Source organism: Rhinoraja longicauda, chromosome 32 (assembly GCF_053455715.1).
Source record: "Rhinoraja longicauda isolate Sanriku21f chromosome 32, sRhiLon1.1, whole genome shotgun sequence".
Taxonomy (NCBI): domain Eukaryota; kingdom Metazoa; phylum Chordata; class Chondrichthyes; order Rajiformes; family Arhynchobatidae; genus Rhinoraja; species Rhinoraja longicauda.
The window spans coordinates 20960848-20975103 of NC_135984.1; the positions used below are offsets into that span (position 1 = coordinate 20960848).

Genomic DNA, 14256 nt, shown 5'->3' on the forward strand with positions numbered 1-14256 from the left:
AACAAAAATCTACTACAAGATCAATTGCCCTATTGTCCAGCCTTCAGAGTGAGGCCATTTCAATAGACAATAGACAATCGGTGCAGGAGTAGGCCATTCGAGTCAGCAACACCATTCAATGTGATCATGGCTGATCATTCTCAATCAGTACCCCATTCCTACCTTCTCCCCATACCCCCTGACTCCGCTATCCTTAAGAGCTCTATCTAGCTCTCTCTTGAATGCATTCAGAGAATTGGCCTCCACTGAGGCAGAGAATTCCACAGATTTACAACTCTCTGACTGAAAAAGTATTTCCTCATTTCCGTTCTAAATGGTCTACCCCTTATTCTTAAACTGTGGCCCCTGGTTCTGGATTCCCCCAACATTGGGAACATGTTTCCTGCCTCTAACGTGTCGAACCCCTTAATAATCTTATACGTTTCAATAAGATCCCCTCTCATCCTTCTAAATTCCAGTGTATACAAGCCTAGTCGCTCCAGTCTTGCAACGTATAACAGTCCCGCCATTCCGGGAATTAACCTAGTAAACCTATAATTCATACACTCTTGTGAGATAGAGACCGTACTATTTGGCTCCAGTGTTGAGATTACATTGCTTTGTTATCAATTTCTGCTAAAGGAAATAGTGTTTGCTTTTTCTATGCTGTTGGGTCCTCAATTAATTTTATTTGAATTGCTTCGATCTGATCATCTCTCAATCTTCTGCAATGCAAGGATGATTCAACCCAAAAGGGGAAGTGATGCTGACAAAAGCATTAGATTCTGTTGTCACACCGTTATCTCATATTAGAGAGCTAGGGAATAAAAGCTACAAAGGAGAAATGTAAACTGCTCACAAAAATGATACATTGTGATGTGAGTCAGTGGTCATGCCTGAATTCCTCTTCATTGGGGATTAGCAAGAGCATTTTTCAGTACTTTTTATGGGTATAACTAAAACTGAATGGATAACCTTTAAAACAAGCCATATATTGAATTGGAGTGCTTTAGGAACGTTAGTTTGGTGTCAAGATAAGATGAGAACAACCAGAGTGGTAGAGGTAGAGGATTATAAGGATTCAGTCTGGAGCAACTACAATGTTTGAAATGTTAGTGGGATACCAAGGTAGAAATAGTTCTCAGCTCATCAATCCACTAAATGTTTTACTTCTGGCTTCTTTAGATTTCTAGCTGTAAAAATGTTTTAAAACGAGGTTACGAGACTTCAGGTAATTGTTTACAATGTTGGACTGCAACCATAAACAGGTTGCATCCGAAGCCTGTTGTTTGGTAACAGGGGGGAAATCATTGAAGAATCTCAAGTGGCATGGTACTGCCAATGTGCCGCTACACCAGTGATCCGAATTGACTCTGAGCTGGCACCATGACTGGCACCGCCCCCATCCTGGCGAGATTTGATGAGGACATTGGGGGCAAGGTGGGCTCCTCTTTTGGCGTTTGCTGCCGAGCTCCATTCTGCCACTTAGGGGAAGGACTATAGTGGTGAGTGTTGACACTCGGTGCAGTAGCTGGTGTTTGGGCACTTCTTGGACGTTTGCCACTCCCGGCGCGACTGACGTTCATGGCGGTGATAGTCGACGCAGTGTCCGACGGTGGCTTGGCGGGATACGGCTTGTAGGCGCGCATTGTGCTATTCACCGAAGACAGGGTGCCATTTTTGGAGATGATGTCAGAGCTCCCATTCTTAATCCATACGTTTCCCACTGGTGCCTGAGTGTCCTCTCTGTGAACAAAGCAAGCGTCAAAATCAGTGCAATTAGTAACAATCCAAGGAGGGATGGAGAGGATCGTTGCTTTAAATTGTTTTAGCTCATCATGATCGCAAACATTGCCTATCGTGTGTTAACAAGATGGAGCAAGGTGGGAAAGTACAGCATGCTCGACAAAACTTCCATTATGTCTAATGATCTCTGGGACTCGCAACTTACTCTTTTGCTCACAGTGAAATGACTTTCTTTATACTCTCTGTAAATATCCCTTGGTTGTTTTAATCTAACTTATTTTTCCACCAGAGAACTGACCCATGTTTTACTCTCATGAGGCTGTGGGAATGGCTGGTGAAATAATGCTATGAAACATATGAACACGCACATTCTCACACTCCCTCACTCACTCACACTCACTCACTCACTCATGCACACTCATTCAGTCACACACTCACACACTGACACTTATTTTCACTTACACACTCGCACCTACTTGCTTATGCTCGCTCGCTCACATCTGCACATTCACATCCACACTCACACACACGCTCACTCCCACACACACACACACACACACACACACACACAAGTTTACACATATTTGCACTTACTCACACCTACCCGTTCACGCTTGCACACTCACATTTGCACATTCACACTTGCCAAAAAGAAAATCAGGTCACAGTTTTCAATGTTGTACTGTAACAGTCCGTTGTAGTTTCCACCCAAAGCATAAGCAGTAACAACATCAAAATAAAACATAACCATTCAGTACAACTCAGAACTCATGTTAGTTGATAGGCCACAGAATCTTATTCAGATGTTAGACTGGATGTGGTACAACTTTCTTCACTCTGGGTGGATATTGGTCGAATGAGTTAAAATCCCAAATTTTTTGCAGAAAGTGAAATAAGTCTTGGGTGAATGTTTTACTGTAACCAAGACTTTATTAGTAGGAAATCAGTACGGTTAAAGTGTATGGCAAGCTCACTCTTTAATACTCTAAATGTGACAGGCAGTTATGAGTGGGTCAACAGATGTTTCAAAGGACTATAATGGTTGTTGAGTTCTGCAATCTTCCATAATTGAAAATTGAGTAGCCGAACATATTTGCCATCTGTTTTCTTTTTACTGTCTCTACCTAATTGTTCTCATGAGCCCTTCCTACATTCCCCAACCAAGGAAAAATGTTGCTTGTTTGATCTCACAGTGGACTTAAGATGTCATTAGCTCTGTAGGTGACATCAAGAAAACTATTAGTGTAAGAAAATAACTGCAGATGCTGGTACAAATCGAAGGTATTTATTCACAAAATGCTGGAGTAACTCAGCAGGTCAGGCAGCATCTCAGGAGAGAAGGAATGGGTGACGTTTCGGGTCGAGACCCTTCTTCAGACTGAAGAAGGGTCTCGACCCGAAACGTCACCCATTCCTTCTCTCCTGAGATGCTGCCTGACCTGCTGAGTTACTCCAGCATTTTGTCAAGAAAACTACTGTTGCATTCAGGTAAATTGCTCATTGAAACCCTTGTCCTGGTTCATGTGTATAGATACAGTATGTCTCTGTGCATATATGTTGTGATCCAACGCACCAAGTGTGGCAGCACAGTGGCACAGCAGTATAGTTGCTGCTTTACAGTGCCAGTGACCCAGGTTCAATCCTGACCAAAGATAATAGAGCAGAGCAAGATAGACCACTAGACCCTAAAAGCCGTAGTATGTCATGGCGCCATTTTAGTAGGCAGATACTTGCAGAAACATTTAAAAAGAAAAATATCAAAAATCTGTGAATTGATAGATGAGATATATTCTGCATTTTTATGGTATCATCACACATACTGTTCCCCAAAACACTGATTACACATAGCGAACGGTGGGGTTTGCTTACTAAAATGGCAGACGTTGCGCTCCTTTGCATACTACACTTCAGTGTAGGCGATTTCGACGGAGTGGTTCATCTTGCTCCTCTAGTATCTTTGATCCTGACCACGGGTGCTGGCTGTATGGAGTTTGTATGTTCTCCTTGTGTCCGCATGGGTTTTCCCTGGGTGCTCCGGTTTCATCCCACATCCCAAAGATGTGCAGGTTTGTAGGTAAATTGGCTGCTGTAAATTTCCCCTAGTATGTAGGATAGAAGTAGTGTATGGGGATCGCTGGTCGGCGTGGATTCGGTGGCCCAAACGGCCTGCTTCCACACATGTTTAGACCGTAATGGTGTATCCTTATTGCTTTGATGTGTTTATGCTTTATTCTTAATTGTTAACTGTATGTTTGTGTTGTCATTTGTGAGCGGAGCATCAAGGCACATTCATATGCACATACTTGGTCAATAAACTTATTAATTAATTCATTCATTCGTTCATTCATTCATTCATATCTCTAAACTAACCTAAACTAAACTCCACGAATTTCGTGGAAACTCGGATACTTACTTTATCTCATTAGCCAGATCCTCCTCCGTTTCAAATTTTCTCTTCCTTTGATAGATGCAGAAGAAGGCAATGATAGCGAGCAGCAAACATATCCCTAAGAATGCCCCAATGATAGCCCCAGCGAAGAGTCCCGCATTATTTGCTGTGGAAAGTAGAAACAAGTTGAAGATGGATCATTCCTTCGTGACGGGTACTCAAATCGCAACGGAAAACAAGAGAAACAGGAGGTTTAACAAGAGGACAGATGCTGAAAATTGGACACAAAATGCTGGAGTAACTCAGCGGGTCAGGCAGCATCTCTGGCGAGAAGTAATGGGTGACGTTTCGGGTCGAGACCCTTCTTCAGACGTTTGAAGAAGGGACGCGATCTGAAATGTCACCCATCCCTTCTCTCCAGAGATGCTGCCTGTCCCGCTGAGTTACTCCAGCATTTTGTGTCTACCTTCAGTTTAAACCAGCATCTGCAGTTCCTTCCTCTGCAATTCATTGATTGAAGATTGGATGTGTACTTGAGGCTTCTTTGGGTGTAAGAAGCCTGTAAATGACTATCTGCAACATTGTTCAATGAATCTTCACAGTTCCGATTGAGCACGCTACCCAACGTTGCCAGGTGTGGCATTTCTGTTCCCTGCACTGCAGCCTCTCATCCTGGAGGAACTATGGGAGGTGAGAAGGACTGAGGTTGAGATAGAAATCCATCCCTAATCCCTGCTGTGATGGCTACAATTCTATTCCAAAGCCTTAAGATTCCTTTATAAATCATAGGAGCAGAATGAGGCCATTCAGCCCAATGAGTCTACTCTACCACTCAATCGTGGCTGATCTATTTTCCCTCTCAGCGCCATTCTCTAGTTTTCTCCCTTTAACTTTTGACACTCTTACTAATCAAAAACCTGTCAATCTCCATTTCAAAAATACCTACTGACTTGGCCTCCACAGCCGTCTGTGGCAATGGATTCCAGCGATTCGCCACCTTCTGACTAAAGAAATCCCTCTTCATCTCCTTTCTAAAGATACGTCCTTTTATTCTGAGGCTGTACCCTCTAGTCTGAGACTCTCCCACCAGTGCAAACATCCTTTCCACATCCACTCTATCCAGGCCTTTCACTGTTCATTAAGTTTCAATGTGTCCCCCCTCATCCTTCCAAACTCCAGCAAATGCAGGCCTAGAGCATTGCAATACCCAGTCTTGCTTAAAAGGCATTCTGAATTTGGGAGATAACTTTTGGGGTCAAGGCGTGGGTTGCAGATGATAACAATCATGCTGATAACATTATTTAAAAGTGTGTTCGGTCATAAATGAATGGGTTACACAACTAGAGAGGGCATAAAATAAGTCCACAGAATTGATCACTAACATCAGTTGACTTCGATCAACAAAGTGCACCAGTTTAGTTTATCGTCACGCGTAATGAGGTACGGTGAAATGCTTTTGATTTTGTCGCGTGCAAACCAGTCAGCGGAAAGACAATGCATGATTACAATCGAGGAACTGCCCACATATGCTGCTGTACTTACAAGTTAGCACATCCATCTGTATGGAGCATGATGCATTCCCTATTGAATTGATGGATCTGCAAATGTATAACCCAGACATCTCCTTGCTGAGGTTCCTCAGTGTCAGAGTTCCCATTTGAGAGTCTAGAAAATGAACATTAAGAAAGTCAAAATGCAATTAAGACTCCAAGATTGGCAACCTGCTGGATTAAGTCACAAATACATCCCAAGTGCCTTTTCATTCATACCCACTAGAATTAGATCAAAAAAGACGCTCTTTTCCATTTTCCACTTAGTTAAAGTCCATGATACACCCATTCCTTCTCTCCAAACATTCTGCCTGGGCCGCTGAGTTACTCCAGCATTTTGTGTCTCTCCATGATATGAAGTGAAGTATTCCTATTCAGGTCCAGGGATATGACCTTTCTTCAATATAACCTGATTACGCACCATCTCAATGCCAAACCATTCTCTGGCAAGACCTGGGACTATTAAAAGGGCAAGATATCTTGAAATGATTACCTTATGGTGATCTATGCTCATCATATTTCCTTCTCAACCTCTGACTGTCCCACCAGCAACCCATCCTGACCCTAAACCAGCACGGATATTCCCTTCGTCTTATACCTCCCTCCCCTCTTCTCTGCAAATTAAAACTCACTTTCTTCTTTCTCTGTCCCAATAATAATGAGGTTTTTGACATGAAACTCTGGTTTTCTGCCTGACTTTAGACTTTACTTTAGACTTTAGAGATTCAGTGCGGGGACAAGCCCTTCGGCCCTCCGAGCCCGTGCCAACCAGCGATTACCCCGTACATTAGCGCACTCTTACACAGCAGGGACAATTTAAAATTTACAGAAGCCAATTAACCAGAAACCAAGCCTGAACCTGTACGTTTTTGGGATGTGGGAGGAAACCGGAGTATACGGAGAAAATCTATGTGGTCACAGGAAGAACATGCTAACTCAGAACAGACAGCACCAGTGGTTAGGATCGAACCTGAGTCTCTGGTGCTGTAAGGCAGCAACTGTACCACTGTGCCACTGTGTTGCCCCGCGAAATGTTTCCAATATTTTCTGTCCTTATTTATAATAAAAGTAAAGATTTCTTGCATCTACAGTTTTAAAAAAAAAATTCTATTTAAATGTGCATAGAAACATAGAAAAATAGGTGCAGGAATAGGCCATTCAGCTTTTCGAGCCTGCACTGCCATTCAATATGATCATAGCTGATCATCTAAAATCAGTACCTCCATTCCTGCTTTCTCCCCATATCCTTTGATTCCTTTAGCCCTTAGAGCTAAATCTAACTCCCACTTGAAAACATCTAGTGAATTGGCCTCCACTGTCTTCTGTGGCAGAGAATTCCACAGATTCACAACTCTCTGGGTGAAAACGTTTTTCCTCATCTCAGTCCAAAATGGCCTTCCCCTTATTCTTAAACTGTGTGACCTCTGGTTCTGGACTCCCCCAACATCGGGAACATTCACTGACACATCCTAAAATCTTTGCCATTCAGAGGATTCCAAAAATATTTTCAGTTGCTCCAATTTATAAAATTCCTGATCCAACTATGAAATGATCTCCCATTTTTTGTATAGCTTTGCAATGGCTTGGTCAGACACCTGGACCATCAAAGCAAGATCTCAACATAAGCAATGAACCCTGTTTATATTCTGGCTTCAAAATCAGTTACTGAGAACTTCCAGTGCTGCTGCTCAGCACAAAATCCTGTTTGAACACCTGGAGATTAACTTTCTTGTTTCAATATTCCCATACCTTGGTAATGGCACAGATCTGGGTTAATATCAAAGCAAACATTCAGCCTGACCAGGAACAAATAAAAGTGTGTAAGTAAAAACTAACATCAGAATTAAAGGATTAACATTGAACTCCAAAGCAAAAAAGTATATTATCAATATATGAATGCTTAAATATTTGAAATTTCAGTACAATACCATCCACATTTTTGGAAAAATAATTTTGATTTACAAATCTATTTTTTTGCATGCCATTATCTGCCCATTGGAATAAATTGAAATACTCACAAAATACCTTTTGCACTGCCTTTTGGATTTACGAAATGTCGTTTAATGAAATGTTTTCAAGGAATATGTCCCTTTTGCAAATGGAGATGTGGCTGTATATAATCAGGATGTTATTTTGGGAGATTTCAGTGCACAAATTTGTTCCCACTTTTCCTACATAACAATAAAGACTACTCTTTAAAAATGGCGCACAGGTAGTAAAACTTGACCGAAAAAGTATAATTTAGTAAAACAAGTAGAAATGGCTGGTTGATAAGAGAGAGAGAGGCAGCCATTCAACCCATCAAGTCCATGCCAACCATCAACCACTCATTTCCACTCATCCTACATTAATCCTGTGTTTTTTTATTTTCCCCATATTCCCATCAACTCACTTCAGATTTCACCACTCACATTTACACTAGGAATAGTTTGCAGCAGCCAGTTAACCTGCCAACCTGTAGTATTTGGGATATAATAAAAATGAACTGTATGTGCTAGTCTATACCAAAGATAGACACAAAATGCTGTCAACAAGGGTCTCAACCTGACATGTCTCCTACCTATGTTCTCCAGAGACGCTGCCTGATCTTCTGAGTTACTCCTGAGTTTGTGTCTATGTTTTGTCGTCTTTGGGACTTCTGATGAGTCCAAAGCACCTGAGATAACCCACACAATCACAGGCACAAGGTGCAAACTCCACACAGACAGCACTGCAAATGAAATGTGAACCCAGTTTTCTGATGCTGTGAGGTATCAATTCTAAGAGCTGGAGTCTTGACCCGAAACGTCACCCATTCCTTCTCTCCAGAGATGCCGCCTGTCCCGCTGAGTTACTCCAGCATTTTGTGTCTATCTTCTTTAACTCTATGTGGTCAGTCAGACAGGTGATTTCCTTAATGAGATTTAAGAAGGGTCTCGACCCGAAACCTCGCCTATTCCTTTTCTCCAGAGACGCTGTCTGACCTGCTGATTTACTCCAGCTTTTTGTGTCTATCTTCGGTTTAAACCAGCATCTGCAGTTCCTTCCTACACTAATAGCCATGACACTCTGCCACAGATTTAGCCCGGATTCTGTGAGTTGTGAAGTCTGTTTCAATACTTCTCCATGACACTATAGGATATTCTGAAGTCGTGGACAATAAGGCCTACTTTCTGCATCCTTAATCATCAGCTCTACGCTACAGAATGAAGAGATTCCCGTTTCAACATTCCATTAAAATTGTAATAATTAATCAAGGGGACGACCTTGGGGATTTTTCTGTGGATAATTTTTAAATTACACCTGAAGAGCAACTGATGAGCTCATTAGGAGAGTCTCAGGAGAAGACACTGAGCGCCAAGTGATGAGGGAACTGCACCAAGAAACGAATCATTAAATATGAATACGTCTGGATCAATTGTGGAACCCGATTCAATGTTCTCCCTGTCAGATTCCGAGCCGGCATCGACCACACATAAATTCAGAAACACTTCTGAAAATTGCAGAAATAGAGAGTCATATCTGCACTTGCTTTTTTAATATTAGAACAGGATAATGATAGGGAGAGTCCACGCTCAACAGCGCAATTCTATACATCGGGAGCAGTGTGCTGAAATACATCTACAGCCAGCAGGCGTTCATTCAAGATCCTTCTGAAAAGCAACAGTTATTGGATTGTGAGCCATGGGACTTCTGTCTGTCTGTGTATGTCTTCAGCCAACATCTAAAGCAAATTAAGCTGCTAACTCTCAGTGTGTACTTTTGCTTACTTATTAATTCATGACACTCCAAAGTTACTCCCAGCCATTTCAAATGCTCAGTTATTTTAGAAATGCAAAAAGACACTGTATGAATGCTTTATTTTTTGCTTTACAATAGCTGTCAGTCAGTTTTTATTTGCCTGCCAATAGCTGATTCAACCTATTTGCCCAAGCTGTGTGTGGGAGACAATATTGCAGAAAACAGCTTTGCTGCAGATGCCAAAAGCTGGAGTAAATCACCAGTCTGAAGAAGGGTCTCGACCCGAAACATCATCCATTCCCTCTCTCCAGAGATGCTGCCTGTCCCGCTGAGTTACTCCAGCATTTTGTGTCTACCTTCAGTTTAAACCAGATGAAATTCTGCAGTTCTTTGCTGCAGATGGCATTCATTTAGGTGTCACTAACGTCAGTGGTGTCTAGTCTCGTGTACATTAACATCACTGTCCAAGGCTGATGACATTTAGTTTCGGTCACCTGTATTGGATTGGTCATTACTCTCGTACATGCTGCATTGTTGAATCATACTTTAACCAAACTATGACTAACTCAATTACTGCATCTCCCAACTTCTGTTATCCACCCTATAATCCATTTCATTGAGCGATGTTTCACACTTCAAATTCAAATGTCCTATCATTATTCTCTTTAAATGAGAACTTCCATTATCTGGTCTGGTTTGGCAAAAACCCAAAGAGATACAAATGAGCAATTTAAAGAAAGTTGAACAGATGCAACCCAGTTACTGTTGGTTTTATCTTTCCTCCTTGAGTGGCCTTATCATGTTCTCTCCCTTGTGTTGCTGTACCTACAGTACCTGGCATGCTTGATGGATTCACGTTGGATGTCTAAGTTGGATGCCATGGGACTCATGGCTTTATCAGGCAGATATGATGGATTACAACTGCCTTTTCCTGAACATGGATAATTTACATTCACATGGCTGGAACAGGCCATAGTTTTAAGTTGAAGGGGGAGCGGGACAAAGTTTAAAGGAGATGTGCAGGGCATTTTTTTTTTTACACAGGGGGTGATGTGCCTGGAATACACCGTCAGGGTTGATAGTTGAGGCAGATACGAGAGTGGCTTTGAAAAGGCTTTTGGATAGGTGCATGGAGATGGAGGCAATGGATTACACGCAGGTAGATTAGCTATACATTTGCCATCATGTTTGAAGGGCCAGTTCTTGTGCTGTATTGTCCTAGGTTCCACAAAACCTTAATTGCCAACATCAGCAGAGAATCCATGATCAAAATGGCAGATCTCCCAGGCCAACCCAGTCCAGTGTTGGCACCCACAATATCGCCAAATGCAGATATGCAACCATAAAATTGATGGGACTCTTTGTCCACTTGTCTCCAAGAAAAAAATACCTTGGTTTTGGGTGGTATGGGAGGGTGGGTGGAGATAGTGGTATATCAGGAGAAGAATCAGAAAGCAAATATAATTGTCGAGGGCCTGTCCAAGTCAAGTTCTCAGTAACCGTTGCCTGGATCTGCTCCATGAAACTCCCTTATGTCTCTCAATCTTCACAGATGCATTGAAAACCTGGTTCAGTGCAAGGGACTCACGGTTGATGTAGATTACCCAAAGCAACAATGGGAATCTTAGTGCGTAGGAAGGAACTGCAGATGCTGGTTTAAACTGAAGATAGACACAAAATGCTGGAGTAACTCAGCAGGACAGGCAGCATCTCTGGAGAGAAGGAATGGGTGACGTTTCGGATCGAGACCCTTCTTCAGACTGGTGTGATGAAAATCTGATTAAAATCTTAGAGCGGCATTCAGTGCGAGATGCACAATCTTAGATTGCATTGTATATCTTTAGGGTTCTACATTTCAGACACACGAAGAATCCCAGAACCAGTCAAAAATCTTCATGCAAAATTTTTAATCCCTTTATTATTTTATTCACAGAAATTGAATTATCTAGCTATATTAAATTATGACCTTGTGCAATCAATTTCGAGCCAAGAAATGGTTTTGACGGACCATAAATTGAGATGTTTTCAGTTGCCAAAGTATGAGTAACCAGAAAAAAATGGATCCAGTAAATGTGCTTGTGTGTGTGTGTGTGTGTGTGTGTGTGTGTGTGCGTGTGTGTGCGTGTGTGCTTGTGTGTGTGTGTGTGTGTGTGTGTGTGTGTGTGCGTGTGTGTGTGTGTGTGTGTGCTTGTGTGTGTGTGTGTGTGTGTGTGTGTGTGTGTGCTTGTGTGTGTGTGCTTGTGTGCGTGTGTGTGTGCGCGTGTGTGTGTGCGTGTGTGTTTGTGTGTGCGGGCGTGTGCGTGTGTACGTGTGTGCGTGTGCGCGTGCGTGTGCGTGTGCGTGTGTGTGTGTGTTTGTGTAAAGCTGGCATTGCACATTTCTAGGGAATTTCAAATCCATTGACTTCTGAGGAGTTACTATTCACTGATAGAAAAAAATACATTTCTGTCCCTCTTTTCCATGGAGACCAACATGAAAATACATCATGCAAGCCTCTGTTAGAGATTAATGATCCATTTATATCAGAGATTTACAAACTGGGAGGTGACCATCCTTGGCAATGTAAAAATGGGTCACCAAAGCATATCAAGCCAGAGGGAGTAGTGTATGGACCAACAAAACAAGTAGGGAAGAGTCCTGCGGAACATGGGGTACAGCAGGAAAGAGAGAGGCCTGGGGAGCTTGGGGGAGGGTATGGGAGGGAGAGGGGAGTAAAGAGAGACCTCAGAAATTGGGGGAGAGTGAGAGAAAGAGAGACATAGGGAACTTGGAGAATGCAGGCGAGAGAGACCTAGGGAACTCTAGGTATAGCAGGGAGAGATCATGAGGAGCCTCTGGCTGGGTAAGAGAAAGTTACCCATGAGCTTGGACAGTGCAAGGGAGATAGGCCTAATGAGCTGGGAGTGCAGGTGGGGGCATCTTGATCAGCGTGGGCAAGTTGGGCTGAAGGTCCTCTTTCCACACTGTATGATTCTATCAGTGCACATATCCTGCTTATCACAACATCAGGAAATCTTAAAGCCCTCTTCAGACAAGAAGCACATTAGAAATGTAGTCTCCGGTGCACAGTAGGAAATCTTTATGATTCTTCGTGTTTATTCATGAGAATTCAACGAGAGATGACGGGCGGCACGGTGGCGCAGCGGTAGAGTTGCTGCCTTACAGCGAATGCAGCGCCGGAGACTCAGGTTCGATCCTGACTACGGGCGCCGTCTACGGAGTTTGTACGTTCTCCCCGTGACCTGCGTGGGTTTTCTCCGAGATCTTCAGTTTCCTCCCACACTCCAAAGACGTACAGGTACGTAGGTTAATTGACTGGGTAAATGTAAAAAAATTGTCCCTAGTGGGTGTAGGATAGTGTTAATGTGCGGGGATCGCTGGGCGGCGCGGACTCGGTGGGCCGAAGGGCCTGTTTCCGCGCTGTATCTCTAAATCTAAAAAATCTATGACATAAATCACACACTGAACGAAAGAGCTTTAGTTTTCGTACTCACTGTGGTCTGGGAAGTTATAAAACTGTGTCTTGGGAGTATTGCGTTGCCAGGTGTAGGTGGGCACTGGTTTTCCCCTTGTCGAGCGGCACGTCAGGGTCACGTTATGCCCAATAAACTGAGTTCCATTCACGTAGCATTTTGGTGTTGAGGGTGGAACTGTTTTGAGGGGAAGAGGAAAACAAAATAAAATGAGACAATAGGTGCAGGAGGAGGCCATTCGGCCCTTCGAGCCAGCACCACCATTCAATGTGATCATGGCTGATCATTCTCAATCAGTACCCCGTTCCTGCTTTCTCCCCATACCCCCTGACTCCGCTATCCTTAAGAGATCTATCTAGCTCTCTCTTGAATGTATTCAGAGAATTGGCCTCCACTGCCCTCTGAGGCAGAGAATTCCACAGATTCACAACTCTCTGACTGAAAAAGTTTTTCCTCATCTCTGTTCTAAATGGCCTACCCCTTATTCTTAAACTGCGGCCCCTGATTCTGGACTCCCCCAACATTGGGAACATGTGTCCTGCCTCTAATGCGTCCAACCCTTTAATAATCTTATACGTTTCGATAAGATCCCCTCTCATCCTTCTAAACTCCAGTGGAGACGGATGCTCAGAACATGTGGAGCACATTGCAATCGCTGCAATGTTCAGAGTGAACTCCCTAATCTTTTATTGAAACATAAGAATCTCTGGACAAAATAAATGTCCTTTTTTCATTCATTTACAGCCTGTGGTTTAGTTTAGTTTAGTTTAAATATACAGCACGGAAACAGGCCATTCGGCCCACCGAGTCCGCACCTTCCAGCGATTCTCGCACATTAACACTATCCTACACACACTAGGGACAATTTTACATTTATATCTTTATCACAAGCCAATTAACCTACAAACCTGTACAACTTTGGAGTGTGGGAGGAAACCGAAGATCTTGGAGAAAACCCACGCAGGTCACGGGGAGAACGTACAAACTCCGTACAGACAAGCACACGTAGTCAGGATCGAACCTAGGTCTCTGGAGCTGTGAGGTGGCAACTTTACTGCTCAGATTGTGGTGTTGTACGAAAGGCCAGAATGTATTCCACATCGCTATGTGCGCCTGGAAACTGCACCCCTTTGGAATGAGGCTCTCCCACGGTGCTCATGAGAATGGAGTTTAATAGAAACATAGAAACATAGAAAATAGGTGCAGGAGTAGGCCATTCGGCCCTTCGAGCCTGCACCGCCATTCAATATGATCATGGCTGATCATCCAACTCAGTATCCCGTACCTGCCTTCTCTCCATACCCCCTGATCCCTTTAGCCACAAGGGCCACATCTAACTCCCTCTTAAATATAGCCAATGAACTGGCCTCAACTACCTTCTGTGGCAGAGAATTCCACA

At 43.1% G+C, this 14256-nt stretch overlaps 1 protein-coding gene across 1 annotated transcript in view; it reads right to left on the reverse strand.

Annotated features, from left to right (window-relative positions):
• Nucleotides 1–267: 267 nt before the first annotated feature.
• The window catches only part of LOC144608686 (endothelial cell-selective adhesion molecule-like), a 94032-nt gene continuing 80043 nt past the window's right edge, over nt 268–14256 (reverse strand). Inside the window, exons 4-7 of the mRNA XM_078426676.1 lie at nt 12879–13034; nt 5657–5779; nt 4139–4280; nt 268–1725 (exon numbers count right to left, since the gene is read on the reverse strand). Coding sequence (XP_078282802.1) covers nt 1329–1725; nt 4139–4280; nt 5657–5779; nt 12879–13034 — 818 coding nt within the window. The 3' untranslated portion in view covers nt 268–1328. The remainder of the gene's footprint in view (nt 1726–4138; nt 4281–5656; nt 5780–12878; nt 13035–14256) is intronic.